The sequence below is a fragment of the Aplysia californica genome, unplaced genomic scaffold (assembly GCF_000002075.1).
Source record: "Aplysia californica isolate F4 #8 unplaced genomic scaffold, AplCal3.0 scaffold00151, whole genome shotgun sequence".
Classification (NCBI taxonomy): domain Eukaryota; kingdom Metazoa; phylum Mollusca; class Gastropoda; order Aplysiida; family Aplysiidae; genus Aplysia; species Aplysia californica.
Genome location: NW_004797421.1, coordinates 839497 through 859897, shown reverse-complemented (window position 1 = coordinate 859897; position 20401 = coordinate 839497). Strand labels below are relative to the sequence as shown.

General features: G+C 38.6%; 1 protein-coding gene across 1 annotated transcript in view; it reads right to left on the bottom strand.

The window, feature by feature from the left end:
• Nucleotides 1-6131: 6131 nt before the first annotated feature.
• Nucleotides 6132-20401, bottom strand: part of LOC101851122 (porphobilinogen deaminase) — a 46976-nt gene continuing 32706 nt past the window's right edge. Inside the window, exons 8-11 of the mRNA XM_005097286.3 lie at nt 16933-17091; nt 15801-15857; nt 14404-14493; nt 6132-12161 (exon numbers count right to left, since the gene is read on the bottom strand). Coding sequence (XP_005097343.1) covers nt 11865-12161; nt 14404-14493; nt 15801-15857; nt 16933-17091 — 603 coding nt within the window. The 3' untranslated portion in view covers nt 6132-11864. The remainder of the gene's footprint in view (nt 12162-14403; nt 14494-15800; nt 15858-16932; nt 17092-20401) is intronic.

Here is a 20401-nt window from a genome sequence, read left to right as displayed (position 1 = left end):
TGACCACGCCAGCACAAAGTGTAAATTATATTTATTTATTTTTTTCGTTTAATGCCCTTTCAATTGTAAATATAATGGATGGAATACAGTATACAGCTATCTCAATCTGATGGGACGAAGCCAAGAAGATGGGGAGCCTTGAAAATTCTACCAACGCGGATTCACAATGGGGATTCGAACCAGGGTAATAGTCATTGGCGCACCCAAATGCAAATCAGTATCCAGTCTACTCCATGTAGGCCTACTTGGAGGTGTGAGAGGACAGCATCTCATCTTTTTACCCTGTGTGTTAACAAGTCCCTCGTGCTCACATCACATGGTTGGAGAGTACTTTTGGGAGGTCCTATGTAGGCTACTTCTTTTCTTTCGTTCTGTTATTTCTTTCCGTGTCTTACTTTTTCTCTGCACTTTACAACTGATCTTGTGTTCATGTGTTTCTCTTTACTAATATAAACGAACAAAGCAGCGCTTGTTTTTCACATTTGTCCAGCATGCAACACAGCTGCTGACAGAGCCTTTACCATCACCAAGTCTTTGCACCTTGGAAGAGACTTATTTCACCTATCCATTTTCTTTTTTTCCTTTAATTCTCTCTAGGAGAGGGCTTTTGGTATTGCAGTTGAAGGAAGATGATAGACCGAAATAACAGAAAGACACTAACATGAAAAACATAAACTTGATAAACTTGCATTTCTGGTGTAGCGGTTAAGCACTTTGCAATTGCAAGCTGAAGACCTGAGCTCAATTCCCAAATTGGAGAGAATTTGTAGATCTCAGTTCTGTTGTTACCATGGAACTCGGATTTTTAACGAAAGTAGTTGGATTCCCCAGTTGTTGTTTTTTTAATTTATAAAAATCAATAAAAAATAACGTATTCAATTAACACAAAATAAAAATGAGCAAGCTCTGATTCAACAAAGGCTATAGCACGGTGAACAGCCCCTGCTGACATGGTTTCGCTTATTATTTTCTGCAACGGACCAAATTTGTTCCAGGAAACCATCCATGGCACCTGCATCGTGAACCATTATTCCTTTATCCTATTGATTATGTCGATTTATGCTACCAATCAAAGGCGTTCTTTCATACCAACACACACGTTGTAAGATACGTCTTACCGTGTATTTGGGACAGATGGGCAGCCAGCACACTTGTGGCTATACTTTGTGTTCGGGGGAAGGGGGCACAAGGGGTCCGGGCGTGGAATGTTAGTAGAGATACAAATGCGTCACGGTTCCTCCCCCCTGCGGCTACCGATTAATAATACAATAAGCTAGTTTTGACATAGATCTACGAAATGAATTGCCCATTGTACTGCGGATTCAAATCTTGTCGTATGCTAAGCTCTACATGGCAACATAACTAATAGAGCAAACAATACGTTATAGATTATAGAAGACACAGGCGTACGTATCTGCCCTTTTGTAGTGTGTGCTTGGTAGAGTTCAGTGTATTTTCCTGGAAATTTCCAGCATTTCTTCGGTAAGGCATCCAAGAACCGAGAATGCTTCTTATACTCATTGGAAAACAAACTACCGGTCTTCTTCTTCTTCTCGATCGCATCACACTTGAAGTCTGGTATCTGTCATAAATTGGGCCATCCTGCTCAGTTCATCTGGCGGCCCGTATAGCTTCTCTTGTAGCGTCTGTGGGGTTGGCCACGTTTCCTGTCTCAGGGCCATGTGTGTCTTGCAGTGCTGAAGGATGTGTTCAACAGTTTGGTCCGCCTCTCCACACTGGCATTTTGGTGATTGTACTAGTTTCAAACATTTGTACATATGTTGCCTCAGTCTTGTGTGTTGTGTCCTTAGTCTGAAGATAATCACTTGCTCTTGGCGGGACAGCTCGTGGTAGCTATCTGGTGTCTGAGGCGCTTTAAATAGTGTATTTATAATAGTTTTTATTTCTGTGTAGTTAACGCTGTTGTCTGGTTGCTCTTTCTGTGCTCCTAGTTTGGCCATCCTGTTTTCCTGCTCATTTCCCAAGACACCACAGTGTGATGGAATCCACTGCAGCATGATCCTCAGACATGGGATGTCCTCAATTACTTTTCGTAGCCTCGGTAGTTTGCCGGAAGTGATTGCCTGCAGTACTGACATGGCATCTGTTAGGAATACTACTTAGCTTTGGGGGTCTACCACATTCTTGATGCTGTTTGCTGCATGTATTAGAGCCTCTGTCTCTGCCCTGTAGTTTGTGCAATGTCGCCCTGTTGGGACTGCCTCTGCTTGTCGTCGTCCGCTTGGGGACTGTACGTACACTCCGGCTCCTCCTCTTTTCACAGCATCAGTGGCAGATCCGTCTGTACAGATCCTTATCCATGCTTCTCGTGGGTATCTTTCTTCAAGCATGGACAGGGTGAGGGACTTCTTGCTCAGGTCGCTGTGGTCATCTTTTGTGGTGAACATAGGAATGGACGTGTGTATAGATATGTTTGTGTTTTTCTTTTCCCATGATGGTGCCTCTGGAGTATGGTTCAGCATGTTCACTGTGGCTGGTAGATGGTCCTGTAGGGATCTTTGGATTTTTCTGCTTTCTTTGATGAAGTTGGATCTTTTGAGTCTTGCGGTGTTTGATCTCGCTGTTTTTGTGTGCAGTATATGATCCTCCATAGCTGTGGCCTTGGTGTACTGTATGAGGGCCTTGCATTCCCATCTCCTCTGCAGGGCCACTATAGATGTTGTTTGTTCCATCTTTTCTATACGCGTTGACCTCATTGCTCCAGTAATTATTCGGAGAGCCTGGTTTTGCACTTTTCCCAGAGTGTATTTGTGAGTCTGTGCTGCAGTCATCCATGCACTGGATCCGTACTCGAGATGGGGCCTGATTGTGCCTAGATAGACCTGTCTGAGTGTTTTCTCATTTGCTCCCCACTGAGTCCCTGCTAGTTTTCTCATGATGTTAAGTTTCTTTCTGGCTTTATTTTCTGCATTCTGAATGTGTTGTTTCCATGTGAGACGCTTGTCAAAGATTATTCCTAGATATTTCTGTTGATTCTCAAACTTTAGAGGGTTTTGTCTAATGTGAGGTGTTTTGACTCAGCCTGGCTGAGAGTGTAGAGTGTAGCAGAAGACTTTTCTTTGTTTACGGTTACACACCAGGTTTTTGTCCATGTAGTGAGTTTGTCCAATGCTAGTTGCATGCGATATGTGGCAGTAGTGACGAATTCCTCAGAGCACCAAAGAACCAGGTCGTCTACATACAATGCGGCATGTATTCCTTTGGGCAGTTCTTTCATGAGGTCATTGATGAAGAGGATAAAGAGCAAAGGTGACATGATTCCACCTCGGGGTACTCCTTGTCACAGCAGCATTTTCCGTCCTTGATATCCATCCACCAGCACACATGCTCTTCTGTTGTGTAGAGAGGATTTGGTCCATTGGTACATGTTGCCTTGGATACCACTTCTAAGGAGCTTGACTAATAGACCCTCCTTCCACACCTTGTCAAACACTTTTTGTAGATCAACAAATGTTGCTAGCATCACTTTCTGTGCCTGGAAGGAGTCCTCTATTACTTGGGACAAGTATGTTGTTTGGTCCTCTGTGCTCCTGAACTGACGGAATCCAGCTTGTTCTGGTAGGCTGCTATGATGTGTTGTGCCTCTAGGTACCACTGCATTCTGCATGCTGTGATGCGCTCCATTGTCTTACATACACAACTTGTGAGGCTGATAGGTCTATAGCTTAATGGTTGTGCCTTACTTTTCCCTGGCTTGAGTATCGGGATCATCGTTGCTTCTTTCCAGCACTGAGGTACTTGTCCTATTTTCCAGCTTAAGTTGAATATATCCAATAGAGTCTGTAACGCTGTGTTGCCTAGGTGTTGTAACATTTCGTTTGTAATTTCATCGGGGCCTGGTGATTTTCTTTGCTTCAGTTGATTTATTGCTTTCTTCAGCTCTTCCATGGTGATGTCCTTCTCCATTGCTTCCGGGATGTTATTTGTACTTCTTTTTCTTCTTTCCTCTTGTCTGACTTCTTTTTGTCTCTCTTGGTACTTTAATGTTGCTTTCTTGAACGTATGCTTTTACAAAGGTATGGGCAGCCCTTTTCTCCATTTCCATCTCTCCTTCAACTTCTAGAGTGATCTTGGCACTTTTATTTCCTTCGTCGTTTAGCCAAACTACCGGTACTTTTGATTGAGACAGTCAAATACATTACTTGCTCAGTGCCTGTAATAGTCTACCTAAAAACCTCATGTTCGCCAAATGTTTTTTTGCGATGCCTTAGAAAAGCAGTAAACAAACCAGGCGAGACAAAATTAGAAACTCTGTAATCCGAGAGATGGTGGGCACAAATGATGTCATGCATCACATCCAACACCAAAGAATCAAATGGTTCGGACATCTCCTACGATTACCAACACACCATCAAGCACAACGTGCCTACATAAAAAAATTCGATGGCAACAAGGCTGGAGGGCGAACGAGAAAGACCTGGATAGATGGAGTCAGGGAAACATTAACCACCTACGGCATCCCCCTGACCCAAGCTCTCCGGCTAGCAACAGAGAGTCTCTTTCTTCTCGCGACACCCAAAAGGGTATAAGCTGCGTATAAAAGTAAAGTAAAAGTAAAGCTCAATGCCTGTAATTGTCTACCTCTAAGAACCTCATGTTTGCCACAACGAACACTCGGATTCAACTAAACTGAAGGCCCAACGACTTTGTTGAATCCGAGTTCCACTGTATGTCTTCATTGAATCCAAGTTATTTTGCTGATTTGGGAATTTAATTAATAAAAACTAGCATCTGTGCTTGTCGCGGCCGCGATTTTTGGCTGTTTTCAGGAAAAAAGCTACTTCATAACCTATTTTTACTTATTACACATATAATATTAAGGTGTCCATATATTGTTATTTTCATGCGAAGAATATAGGTACATAACATTATTTATTTATATTTCTGTTTGTCTTTTATTTTCCCATCTTTGTTGTGTTTTAAATTTGTTGGTGTGTTATTTTTTTTAATGTTCTAATGTGTTGTTCTATTTTTTTGTGTTTATATCGCTGAATGTAATTTAATTCGATGTTGTTCCTACCCTTTTAAAATTTATATAAATGTGTTATGTTGGAGCGTGTCTCCACCAAAACCGAATCTGACACTGGGAGTGTGTGGGATTCCATAATTTACTAGTAATATCCTGTACTTTTTCTTGAACTGCACACTTTTAGGGTTAAAACGGCCAATCTCGGATAGGTGAACACACGCCCTTATTTGTTAATTTTTGTGGTTGTATAAATATGTGCTGTTCTAATTTTGATTTCATTCTGTTATGATTGAAACCTCTATTTTTCCCCGTTTGTACACTGTGTGGCTACAAATGACATTCGGGATGCTTAAAAGAGCACAAGAAATTCTGGTGCTTTAGATTAAGTTACCTCTGTCAACATGTTGCGACATACTTCTTCACAGAGTTAAAAGCTTGAAAATTCATGGGCAACTTTTATGGCAACTTTTGCCAATTTTTGTGGCAACTTTTGGTAACTTTTAGACCAAAAAAATGGCAACAAACGCAGATGCTAGTAAAAAGAAAATGGGGGGGAATCCGTCTCCTTTCATTGAATCTAAATTTGTTGTATCCGAGTTTCACTGTACCCCTATGACAAACCAGGAAGTGAAGTCAGACTGGGGTTCGAACCTGTGCCATAGTCTTGGCTTTGGCCTTCTATTAACCCTATCCATACGCCGTGTTTTACTATTGTATCCACACTACCTGGGGAACTCTGTGCCACCACTTTCCAAAGAGGAAATTTACTCGTTAATCCGATCCGCACACTTTGCATAGCAGTATTAGTATTAGCAGTCTGTCCAAATGATTTTTTGAGAAATACAGAAAGTTTCAAAGAGATCTTCGTACTAGAAGTATTCTAAAAAATGTGAAGAAAACCCCAGGGCGCACGGATAGGGTCAATTACTAATCAAATGAAGGGAGGGACCAGTCAAGAAAACTAAATTATTTTACCCTGAAAAAGAAAAAGACAATACTAAGAAGTCTTGGCTTACCAACCAATTGATAAAATTAAAGAGAGAGCTCAGCCTAAAAATTGTTTTTAAAATATATTTTGCCCTGAAAATCAAAGACGAGAACAAACGAACATAAAAATAATAAATGAAGACAACTTCAGGAATTATGTTTTTTGATTCTAATACGTTTTCTTTATCTGTCATAATTTGCTGCACTATGCTGCATCAACAAATGTAATTTAAATCACCTCAAGCGTTCAGCATGCATATCCTAATCCTAAGCAACAAAATTCACACAACAATCACTCTGAATCACATTGGTACCTTTTCTACAGAAAACACACATACACAATATCACATGATATGCAGCAATCACATTTCCTGACCTGCTTTGATTTCTAGATTTTTTAAACGCTATCATGGCTATTGTTATCCTATGTGACACTGCATTCGATTTACAAACCTGGGTAGGCCTACCTATATTTAAGGTTAATCACTTAAATAACCACACACACCTTTGCTTGACTGAAATAACAAAAACTATCACTATAATGTAATCACAATAGAGCACTCGTAAAAACAATTTCTGCAAGAAGATAAGAATATTCACATGAAAAAAAAAATTCAAGAGATGTTCTGAACATAGCACGTCATCTAAAACACAAATATTGGCGAACACAGCAACAGACATAGCTGAATCTGACCCGTGCATTTTTTACTGACTAACCTGTCTGTAACTGTAAATCTGCAGTGGATATTATCGATTCAGGGTTATAAAAAAAATCTGAAGTAACAACACGATTAAGGGAATCTTTTTACATCCCAGATGCAAACCATTTAATTTGTCTCATAGCCTATATCCAAATGGCATCTGTTTTACACAGGCAAATCTACTGTCTTCCACTCCACAACTCCCATCACCAGCAAATCAAATATATACATATCCAAACAAAACAGATAGGTTCTGCTTATCATTACACACTGTACATCACTTTAACGCTTAAAAAATGTATTTCATCTAATTTTAAATGAAGAAAACAAAGTTGTCACTTTCTACAGGAAAAAGGACAATAATGACCAGAAGAAACAAAAAGAACACCTTTAAATTTAAAAAAAATAATTTCTGAGTAGGATTGAACAATATGCAAAAAGTAAAATAGGGGAAGAAAAAACAAACAATTACAGGACTTTTCCTAAAAAAGGACCTTCACACCACAGCCCAGTGAACTAAAAACTAAGACTAAGACATGAGTTTGAAACATGTGGGGACTTTAAAAATGTCAGTTAATTTATCCCACCCTTACCAACATTCCCAATCAATACCTCAAGTATATTTTCATTTGAGCTTCCCCGAAGTGACATAGTAAAGAAGTCCGTACAAGACTGTGCTACAGGCCTGTTCTAGTTGATTTGATTTTGAAATCTTCACTGTTTTTTTAAATCACCAAATTCATACAATTTAGATCACAGCGGAAATTGACTACTTTAACCCTGCATGTTGAGGACAAACCGTACAGCATAGGAAATAGTTATTGGAACAAAAAGATAAAGGAATACTATAAAATGTCTGCACCACTTGGGAATCAAACTTTCACCTGGCAGAGCCTAACCATTACACAGAAAAGCCCGTATTGTGCCAGTAGGCATTCTGCTCACAAATCACAGAAGAAAATAAATATATACCATTCTTTTGTCAGCCAAATTTTCAATTCTCTGGAAAATGCTTAGAAGAACATGACGCTCTATGGGAAAAGATATACCATAAACACAAATTAGCAATAGAATCCACAATTCTATCTTTAAGTATGTACAAAATACACATATCTTTTTGACAGTACAAGTAGTACAAACACAATTTCCACAATACAAGTAAAGGGAAGCCTGCTTAAAAAGAAATATCTACTCGACCACTGGGTTTTTTTCTTCTGTGCAGTCAATTTTTTGGTTTAGAGAGGTTGCTCAAAAAGAAAAAAACACATTACAGATTTTATTTTCTTAAGGTTTACCACTGTTTTCGTAACCGTGTTTGGTTTAAGCGGACCCACTGTATAAAACCATCCAGCATTGAAAGACTCACCAAAAATGGTACTTACCAACAGTAACTCAATAAATAAAACAACTTTTTAACTCCGCCTTCACTGCCTCTTTTAACAGGTGAAAACATAGACCATTTCAGACCAATGGACAAGGACATCTCAGATGAATAACAAGCTTAATAGTAAGCATTGCAGTCAAATGTTTCACATTCAAAAAGGATACTACTAATTTCAACAACATTTTGAGAACAGATAACAGACCTCATTCAACTCACAACTCAACGCACCAAAGCCTGATGCACAACAAACTGAGCTTACAACAATGGGCAAACAAAAAAAGTAGCACAACAGAATCCACACCAGCCTTAAACACTCTTTTACTTTCATCATGAATGGTAGAATTACGCTTCTTCTGAGCAACTATCTTTTTCCAGAATAACTCACATTTCAGAAATTGAAAATTAAATCATAGGAAAAATGAATACACCATAATCTTAAATCATACGTCATTCCATAAGATTCCCCATGATGCATGGTAAAATTACACTTTTCAAGAGCGTTAACTTTTCGAGAATTACATTTCACAACTGAAAATTAAATAATACGCAGAATAAAGCACCCATCATAAATCATATCTCATAAGCTTACCCAAGAATAGAATAAGTGTAGCTCTGTAATTCTTTCCAAGCCCTACTATTCTAGCACATATAAGCGTAATGTATTGGCTGATGAAACAGTGTGCAGCAAGAGAATGTTGAAAAAAAAAATTATATTAAGTATATTTGTCAGAACCCATTCAGTAATTCAACTAAGTGACTCAAACCGCTGAAAAAGCACACCTGTATCTTCAAATGTCTTGCATATGAACAGCCCATGGCTACACTACAAACCATTACCCCTCATCACAAACAATTTGATCAAAGCAAGCACCTACATCTTCAGTTTTCTATTTGTCCACACAAGCATACCAAGCCCTCTCATTTTACTCAAACATAGCCACGCATATATGCAGGAAGCTTATTAAATTATGTTTACATTTTACCACTGAGTCCACACTGTCTAACCTTTGTTTAAAAGTTTGCTTCTCATCAAAATCCTATCTAAATAGGTTTCATTTGAAAGAAGGGATAATAACATAGAGGCAATCTTACATTTTCCTTACATTATCATGCAGAACCTTTAATTATTTATTTCATACATCAGCTTTAAAAAAAGTAACCAACTAGAGATGTAAACACTGGAACAGAAAAAAAAAAAGGTAAAATCTTCAGTAGGTTAAATTGTTGGTTCAACTAGCAGAGATATAGCTATATTATACTTCATAGTCTAAAACAACAATCTGTCTTTTCATCATTTCCTCATCCAGTCAGAGTACACCCACCACAGTACACAAGTTCAGGACTCCTAGGCTGGGGCAGCAACCTGGTATACATTTAAGCATACATCTGCTTGCATTTTTTTTTTAAATCCTTGTTCTCACTTTTTAGAATGAATTAACTAATATAATAATCATAAAAAATGCCAACAAGAACAAGTGGCAACATCAGGAGAGCAAATTTATGCACTCTTCCCAATGTCCCCATTTATCAAATTGAATAGATTAATAATAATAACAATACGAACAAGTTAAAATAAACGACTGCAGATCTTATAACTCAAAAACATTTGGTAAAACTAAACTGTCATGATTCAGCTTCATCCAAAGAAAAATAACAAAACTGCTGAAAAAGAAGGGCAAATTAGCTTCAAAGATCCATAAAATGATGGCAAGCCCATTAACCTATAAGCAGAATATAAAAAAACACTTTGACATGAAAATAAATAACATAATGAGATGAACTTTTTTAAAAAATAACATTGAATCCAGGAGAGCCAAATCAATGAACAGTTTTAACACTTACAAAATCCTGACAATAGAATTGTGAAGACAGAAAATTGCTAAACTTTGGTATCCTTTACACTTTTTATTTGTATGTGTGTATATTTAATACAATTCAAAACAACCAGAATATTTAAATTTATGAATTAAAAACTATAAAACTGGAAAAGAAAACAAGTAAACTATTTCGAAGGGATTTTTTCCCCCTTTTTTAGACGAATCTTAGTCATCAAAGTACGACTTATATTGTGCATGTTCAGGTCTGGTTAGAGAAGTGCTTACATCACACTCACAGTTACCATCACAGCATTGAACAGCCTGCAACAACAAGTATATAAACTTCGTAAAAAGGAATATAACTGCAACGTGGAGCACTAATGCTCAAAACAAACAGACGAACCATCATGCACAAAGTTAATGCCCGAACTTGAAATAATAGACTTTATTAAAAACTGACGTTAACAAAAAATAGCCTGAATGTACATTGAAGCACACTGATATGATAAGAGCAGCTAAATGCTAGGAAGAAGACATAAAAGATGGATTGTTAAGGATGAAGACCTATCAATGGCACTCTCAAATCATCCACATATACACGGAAAGTCTACATACTTCGCACAGACCTAGAGGTATTGAATACAGGTTCCTTTTTTTTTACACCCCCACGGACACAATTTAGACTATTTAGGAAGCCGGCTTCTGACTGACCCTGCTTGTCAGGGCCAATCTGGGCTGAGAGAAATATTACAATATCCCACCAGAAAGACGGGAGATAAGTATTATCCTCCACAATATACGACTTAATTTTTACCAATTTAGCTACTTTGCATCTTGGGTAAAAAAAATCTACTAAAGAGGTCCATGAAGAAGGGACATTTTTTCGCCAAAGTTCAAAGAGATTTCATGAGAACTGTTGAACATCGTATAAAGGAACCAAATGTATGCATCAGCCATTTTCAGAAAATCTGCACCTACATTGTATGTTTTCTTCACTAAGTGCTAGATTTCATTCGAGTATTTAATATTATTGTCAGGTTCAGAAAAACTCAGCCAATGTCTGGGCTACAAGAACTTTACACAATTCGCACTCTTCAACACTTGCAACATCGCCTCACAAGTAAATAAGACAGACTATCATAGACTTACTAACTGTCACACACCAAGCTCCAAAAGATGAAGAGAGTCCAAGGAGAAAATTAACATTACAAACTTCCAAAGCCCAAGGTTTCTCATTACAAAATGAACTTCGTTACCTTCAAAAGAACAGAATGTTTCTGAATTATAAAAAAAACGAAAAAAAAACCCTTCATAAGAAAAAATCAGTTATAAAATAACAACCTTCACTACTTCCTAAAGAACAAAAAGGCATCAATAATTCATATGGCATTTGTTGTGCCAAGAGAACTCCTAAAGTGATTATTCACACTCCCTTATACTTTTAAGTCTTATCAGATGAATCAGTTGCAACAATGTATTTTAGCATATGACCAACTACATGATTTGTAGACCAAACAACTCTTTAAACACAGCAAAAAAAACCACCAAAAAATTTCTCAGTTTATAAATGAGTGCATTTCCCTTATTTGCTGAGTCTTTTTTTTTTTAAAACACGAGATGACTAGCAGCGCAATTATATCTACCCTGAGATCAGGGATGTGTAACGCCTGCAAAAACCTAGAAATGCACCAGGAATCTTGACATAACATGTGCGACAAACAATTTACCTCCCCCCCACCCAATCCACAAAATTTCATTTATTAGGTAAAAGCAGTGAATTTGTCTCATTGAAAATGTTCATGTCATGCCAGACTTGAAATCATCAAAAAGTAACTTGACGTTTAAGTTTTATTTCCAGTCACTGAAAGTTAATCCTGCCCAGCTGAAATTACAGGTTCCTCCCCCTTTAAGAAATAAAATAATGTTTTGATTCAAAATAACTCAAAATTTGTTTTTGGCACAGGTCATGGCGATAGGTCAAAAGTTCATCTGGCCGACATCTGACTACTGTGTGCTGATGACGACGATGCTCCAGCCTCACTTCCAGACAGCTGCTGTTGCAGTTGCTGCTGTTGCTTCAGCTGTTTCTCCAGCTTCATCCTCTCATGCTCCTCCATAATCTGATGCTTTGTGGCAGCTTTCGCCACAGCCAGGATGGAGTCTGCTCCGTTCTTGATCATTTCTTCGGCCAGCTGGACTCCCGCCGCCCAGGCTGATGTGTACTGGTTCTTCTTCGACGGTGTCTGGCAATGAAGTCCCACAAATGAAGGTCCATCGGGAATCTGAAACACATAACATACGATGATGATTTTAAAAAATAATGCCTTTTTAAAAACAATAAGGGCTATCCTGTAAATCTCTATACAGTCAAACCTGTGTAAACGGCCATCTGTTGTCAAGGAGAAAAGTGGCCGAATAACACAGGTGGCCGTCTTAAGCGGGACTGATCAAAATGAAGAAAGTTAACCTTTCTCTTCTGAGGTCTAAATTGGGCTGATCTCAGACTTTAGACCGCCAAAAGGCTGATTTAAAAGGGCTTTTCGTTTTCTTTTGAAAAAGGGAGGTGGGTGGTGTAAGAAGGGTTTTTTGGGTTGTTGGTTTGTTTTTTTGTTAGCTTTTTTTTTTTTTGTGCCAATTTTGTGCAAGGGTAAAATAAACAAACTATTATGCTAAAAATACGATGAAGACCAAGTGCCACGGTAAAACAAACACACGGGTCGCTGCCACCGGGAGAACGAGCTACGCTTCTGTCGCAAGTTCACGTCAGCGTCCACTGTTACTTTGTCACAGATTAGGTAAACAAAACGGAGACCAGTCACCTCAAATACGATTTGTGCCTGAGTTGTGGGTGGGCTTATAGGTTATGACGGATCACACGCTTCCCTCACCAGTAGTTGAAAATTTATAGTTAGGCCTACCTATTGGTCAACTTGGGTAAACATTCATTGGATGGACTAACAATAATGACAGGTGAAAGAATTATGACAGCCTGTCCACAGCATGAGGGGCTGATTCAAAATTTACGACAAAGCAGCGGGCAATGAATGACTACGCCTGGCCGCCTGAGGCAGATGAATTTGACCGTGGGTAGATAAAATAAGGTGGCCGCGGCCGCATTGGACAGGTGACCGTTTTACAAAGTTAAATTATACTGAAAAAAACGTAAGGGGGAAATGGAAAGTGGCCGTTTGTACAGGTGGTCGTATTACACAGGTGGCCGTCATGGCAAGTCAACTGTAATTATTAAGTCCTCTACTTCCCTCCTTTAATTTCAGGTCTGCAACTTCATCATCATCATCAATGTCTTTCTCACCCAGGATCAGGATATAGGCCACGAACTAACACTTTCCACTTTTCCCACTTTTCTGTACATCGATTTCTGTGACTCTTCTCCAGGTTCCACGTGGTCTTCCCCTTGACCTTTTATCCTGTTGGTTCCAATCCAACAATTTCTAAATTCCTTGTTATGCAGCTGCCGGACTTCCTGAGAGTATGTACAATCCAACGCCACAGCCTTCTTCCCACCTCAACTCTCACTGGGCTCTGTCCTGTTCTCCTTAACACTTCCTTGTTGGTGACCCTGTCTGTCCATCCAATCCTCAGTAACTTCTTTAGACACTTGTTTAAGAAAACCTGGATCTTTTTTATGCAAATCTTTGTAACAGTCCTTGGTGATCATGACTCTGCACTCAGTTTCGTTTGATCATCCTCAGAAATGTTGCAGTACTCTAGAAATGTTGCAGTACTCTTTACTATTTTCAGTTGCCAAAGAATTTAGACATTCTAAATTGTTACGCCTTCTGCTTAAGGGCGAAATATACATCATGCACATAAGTATGTAATTAAAGTACTTTCAAAGCCCACAAAACTAAACAGAACAGATATTTCTAGAACCCTATATCACTTAAGTTGTAGAGTTGTATTTTACATCTTCCCGCAACAACTGTCACTTTGTTGGGATTGCAACTGTCAAAAAAATTTACTGTTTTGGAGCAAAGTTTGTTTTAAGTAAGAGTTTTACAGCATTTGCGACACAATTAGGTTATATGGGTGCTAAGGTTACGGATGTTACAAGAGAGTAACAAACACAAAAAGGAGGAGATATAAGGATGATAGACATTGGATAGGAAAGAAGTAGCAAAACACACCAGAGCACCCACCAACCACTCACTTGGAGCAAAATGAAGCACTTTGACATAGTAAACATTTTGGTGCTAGGAAAAATCAAAACATACGCAAACAATCAACAGAGGTAGAGAAGAAGCACAATCTACTAGCGACATTCTCTAACCAGTGGCTGCTTTTACAACACAAAAATAGCCTTATTTTGACAGGAACCATTGAGTCAAACCAGTTAGTTACATTTAAAAAATTAATAAATACAGGAATCAGACCGCATCAGAGATCTCACAAACCATCTGCACAACCAACAAAGAGGAATTGTAGGCAGTAGACAAAGTAGCAGTTGATGAAACAGGCGAGGAAAACAAGAGATGAAAAAGGAACGCAACTGAAGGCACTCACATCAACAGGAGGGAAGTCCAAATGGGTGTTAACTGTGTGCTCAACAGACTCTTTTCCATCGATGCTGAACACGCCTCCCCTGATGTGCAGCTGGGTAGGAAGAGACAAATGCAAAGATGGTAAAAACAGTACAATTTGGAAGTCATATGTGAGGCATCGTCGAGAAATCAGGCGCTCGTCAAAATAACAAAATTGGAGAAACAGGCGTTTTCCCACCAATTTCGCAAATTTTAATCAAATTTTGTTTTTTTGTTCAACCCTTCAATGTCCAAATAAAAACACATTTCCACGTGAATTATATTGAAAAAAGTTGATTAAAAGCACAAAATATGCAATTTTTCAGTTTTCAACGACTCTTTAGCTATTGAAGTTATCAAACATTGGCGGCCATTTTCTCGCTATTTTTACCGCTGAAACCAAGTGAACTTTCCTCTTTCAATCACAAATATCTTCACTTCTGCTCAAGATAGGCGGGTAGGTGAGTATTTATTTTCATCAAAAGCAAGATAAATGAACAAGCTTTAAGATGATACTAATAACTTCACAAGCACAAAAATTGACGAGCGCCTGATTCCACCTCGTCGTGACGCATGTTATAACAACACTTTCGATCTCTATTCCAATAGCATGAACAGAAAACTCATATAAGTCAACCACCTTTCATTTCTTATTCTATGCGCAGCAGTTGCCATATACAAGGGTACATCACTTCCTAGCAGTACAAATCACTTGAGAAACCGCAAAATGCTTGTATTTAAAGCCACTGCATTCCCTTGAGGGATGGCATCCATTTAGATAGAAACGAAATCTGCCCCACCCCCCTCTTGACCTTTCTCTCCTTGTGGCAGTTCTAGTGTTGCTGATCGGTTCTCTAAATAGGTTTACACTATAAACTGTCTTCACTATCTTTTAACTTTTACTCCTTCTTTTACTCTCAAACTTTTTTCTTTCAGTCCTTTCACTATAAATTTCCCTGACCATGCGGTATTTTTCTATTATTAAATTTCATTTCTCAACGCTATATTTGCTCACATAATGAGCATGGCAACAGTTATTCAGAATGAGCCTGAATATGAAGGATTATGTCTGCAAGGTTCAGAGTTTAATTCTAATAGCATTTTTAAGGCTTTATAAATTAAGCAACCTGAAAATTGATTGAAAGAAAATGCAGCATCCTCACAGAAAGGGGTGCCAAATGTGGGTCAACAATAGAGTAAATGAATGTAAACACCCTAACTGAGGTCACAATACTACCAGGTTCTAAAGCAAAATAAATCAACCCCCACCCCGATACACACACATTGTTTTTTCAATTGAGAAAAAAAAAAAGATAATATACATTCTTTAGGAAAACATTTTGCTTCATCCCCATAGTTTTAAAAAACCCCGAAAAATACCTGATTGTCCTCGTTTATTTCAGTAAATGTGGACACGGGAACACTGCAGCCTCCTTCCTGTAATAGTGAACAAAGTTAAGCATAAGATAGTATCACCACGGTACAACAATCATAACGGACTGTTTGTTTGTTGGAGCAAACCGAAGCATTCTATCATGATAAGAATCATTTGGTGCATAGGAAAATTAAGTCTTAGTAAGAATTTTTTAAGAATTAGTAAGAGTTTTACAGCACTTGCAACACAATAAGGTCATATAAGTGCCGAAGATTAGAGGTGTTACAAGAGAATAACAAACACAAAAAAGAAGGAAGGGAGATAGAGACGATATTTTATTGGAAAGAAAGAGCAAACCACACCAGAGCACCCGCCAACCACCCACAGTAAGAATTTTACGGCACTTGCAACACAGTATGGTCACATAAGTACCCAAGATTAGAAAGGTTCAAGAGAGTAACAAACACAAAAAACAAGGAGAGTTCAGGACGATAGATGTTTGATAAGATGGAAGGAGCAAACCACACTAGAGCACCCACTAACTACCCGCAGTGCAGGGAAAAGGCTAGACAGACGAAACAATAAAAAGAAAGAAAAGCATCATTTTTAGGACCTGCTTGTGGTGCCCCCATACTGCCTCTATTCATAAAAAACGTGGGAGAAAAGAGAGCACAGAGTTAAGTAAAAACCATTCACGAAACTTGACAAACCTCACTAATTGATTCCTTTTGACCATATTCTACCATTTTTTTTCTTCTGACCACATTCTTACATTTTTCTTTTTTGACCATATTCTGACCCCGAAATAAACTAAACGATATACAAAAGGCAATATATCTAACACCAAAAATAGCCCCCAAAACAATAAGAACAACACAAATCCAAAACAAGGAAGTCCACAAACATAAAACACCATCGTTTATGACAGAACTGAAAATACAATCCATAGCTCAACATGATCATATTATTATATTAATACAACCTATACTATTTTCCATTTCAAAAGCTCGATTCTTTCAGAGATATGTGTTAAATTTAGAGGTCCTACCTCTTGAATAAATAACTTTACTGTGTTGAAAGCAGCACTCAACCAATACAATCTACCGCTTTACAATTGTATCTTCAACTCGTCCATACCAGCTGCTTGAGATAGGCCCTCTCCGCCACGCAGCAAATGGTGGTGGTGTGGTCATGGATCTTGTTGAGCAGTGCCAGCGTGGCTTCGTCTCCCTGGCGACACTCCACGGCCATAGCCCCCTGGGATACGGCGAACATGCACTCCTCCGGCGACAGAATCTGTAGTCGACCAGACTATGCGGTTAGGACAACATGAAGAAGGGGAGGTGAATATAGCCAGCACAATGTGATGATGAAGGCATGCATTTGCAACCCCCCCCCCCCAAAAAAAAAAAAAATCACCAACATTTCCAATGCATAACAACCCTACACACCTACCTTCACTTTTAATTTTCTTCCATTATGACTTTCTTACACAGTGCTTCCACTCTTCCGTATTTTTACGGAAATCCGTACTTTCTGCCAGTTCCGTACTTGTCCCTCCATCATTATCTACTCCCTCCGTAAAAAAACTGCGACAGTGCACGACTGCCGAAATTCCGTACTCGCCTTCGTATCGTCTTGTATAAGGTACGGATATTTACGGTAATTCTCTCGGCAACAATCTAACGTTATAGAAACATGCCAAATTGCGCATTTCCTGCAATCGGACATTATACCGCTATGTCCCAGTCCCATGCATTCATTGCGTGTTGGTCGGCAGTACATTTTTTACCTGCAGATGGATCAAAATCTGGCGAACCTTTTGTGCCAATTTCCTCCTTTCTGTCATTCACTCATTCCTTCCGTCTATCTTCGGATTGTTGCCGTGGCTGGAAAATCTGCGCGTTGATCAAGACTGATTTTGATCTTAGACAGAAAATTACTGTCGGAAAGAAACTTTTTTCGCAAATTTTATCTAGATCTAGAGAAATTATCAATGCGAAGATTCTACGGCACGTGAACGCAATATAAGGGCCGCGATGACGGTCGTGCCCACTACGGATGGGATCGGCCGATTGCGCTGATCGCCCGACTCGGTCGAACAACCGTGTTTGCTTTGAAACTGAAAACAAACACGTTTGTTTTTGAGGCGATCTAGTCGGGCGATCGGCCCAATCCCGTCCATAGTGAGCACCACGTATAAAATCAAGAATAATTCGAAGTGGTGTTCCGAGGTTGTGACAGGCGACATTCAGACATGAAAATTTAGAAAAAATGTGGGTATACGCTGCGCAACCGTATTTTGAAGGTACATCTATTCATTATTCCCAGGTTTGCCTGCTGTCAATGGTGCGACTACAAATTAATTGAATTATAGTAGCAATGAAAGGGGAACCTGCTTTTAAACATTTCCAACATTGGAAAGATATGCTGGCGATGAAGTCAAACAAGACAAAATGTTGGTGAAAAATGAATATTATGGGCTGTAGGCAATATCTTCAAACAGGCTCCCAAATGCCAATTTTCTACCCCCAGACCCCCTGCAGAATTTTCCTTACTTTTCAGCTTCAGCTGGTGGAAGCACTGCTTACAGCATCAAAAATGGAGATTTGCCCGTTAATCCTGTTTGATTTAGTGACATCAGCAATTTAGGGCAGGGAAAAAAACAAGACAGGCAAAAACAAACCCAAATTGAAAGAATTGTAGTGGCACCTACAATTGGTAGTGCCCTCCAAGCACTCACTAATGAGCCCATACAATGTGATGAAGGCATGCACCTTGCTTGGGAACAGCATCATAGCGATCAAGTTTGAGGGAAACATTTAATTTAAAAAATAGAATAAAGTTATTATGGAAACACGAATGGGTGGATGATAGCATCAAGGAATGAAACTTTTCACTTGGACCTGGGCTTTCTAAATCGATAACTAATGACTTAAAACAACTTTTAAAAATGTAGTACCTACGGAGAAGTAATTTAAAAGGGAAAATTACTCCAAAAAAACAAACACATCGATTACAACTTAGGTTTGGGTAAAGAGAAGCACATCTGCACAATAATGGTCACTTAGTTCAGGGAAAAAGTAAGACAGACAGACAGAACAAGCAACAGAGGGACAGTAAAGGAGGAGGACCTACCAGTGGCACCCTCCAGCCAACCACATTCAGCATTAAAAAAGTAAAAAGAAATTATGGATGTCACAGCATGAGAATGAAAGGGAAAAAGGCACAGTGGGACAGCATCAGTTTGAAAATAAGTCGAAACCTGAAACAAACCTTTAAAAAGGACAAACAATACAGACTTTAGTAAAAAAAAAAATAATGACAAAGGTTTACATGACATTTTGACACTAGAGAGTAAAACATGACATTTTGACACTAGAAAGTAAAACATGACATTTTGACACTAGAAAGTAAAAGAAGCACAAAGTTACGTTCAGTTTAGGTCAACAATCAAAATCCAAACATCCATTACTGTTAAAAATACAAGTATGTCGGAATAAAAAGAAACCTATTGGAACAATAATGGTCAATTAGTGCAAGGAAATAGCCAAGAAGGACAGACAGAAACAACATTGAGAAAGAAAGGAATTTGGATCTACTAAATAGACGCACCCATCACCTACTTAAATACGCGAAGACATAGTCAGAGTATCAAGGAAGACCTTTATAGATACATAAATATTCCATACTAGGTTTTATTTTTTATTATAACAACCCATAAACAATCACCGAAGTCCAGTATTTCAACTTCAAAACAACAATTGGTCAGGTGTACTTGCTCAGAGAGTTTGACATAAAAAGTGATTGATTGAGTGTTCTGCTACAACAAAGACGAAAGAATTGTACTTTTACGCTTTTTGATATTTTGGCCCCTCTATTTTCAGTTTTAACTTAAACAGCCATCAGTTTCATTCCGAATTTTCCTGAGACAACGGACCCAAAGTAGACGTACAAAGCATAACCACAAACCTCAATGAAAATGTAAAGCCACTCAACAACAATCAACTTGAAACATTCCTGAACAGCCCTTAGGGCCAGGAGGCAGAACAAGGGCCACCGCCCACTGAACAAAGGGCCCTTGAGATAAGCGTGATAAGAGCAGGGCCTTAATCTGGACTCCTCTTCAATTGTTAGTGTATTAAGGTCAATGTTACCACTGGGACAGAAAAGGTAGGGTAAAAGATTTTTCTCGATAGTTCCACAGGAAGAAATGTTTATTTTACTGGTAAGTGTTGTATTCAACCATCAACTCCATTTAAACCTTTTAGAAGGTAGGCTTGTAGACACATCTGGTCCGCCGAACAATTATACCCAGCCCATGGAGAATTTTACAAAGTCCATCCGTAGAATTTTCATAACATGGAATCTTCCATCAAACACAAACGAACTTGTTGCCAGAAGATGCTAACACAAACGAACTTGTTGCCAGAATATGCTAAATATCTAGAAAAGAGAAATAGACATAAGAGAAAAAACTGGTATGCTTTGATCTGTAATTATTCTAACTTTGTTTTAGTTCTTAAAACTTAAAAAGTGTTTTAAAAAGGTTAAGTATTCCACTGGTCAAGGAGTATTTATCCAGTTCAGCCCCCAACCTTAGGTG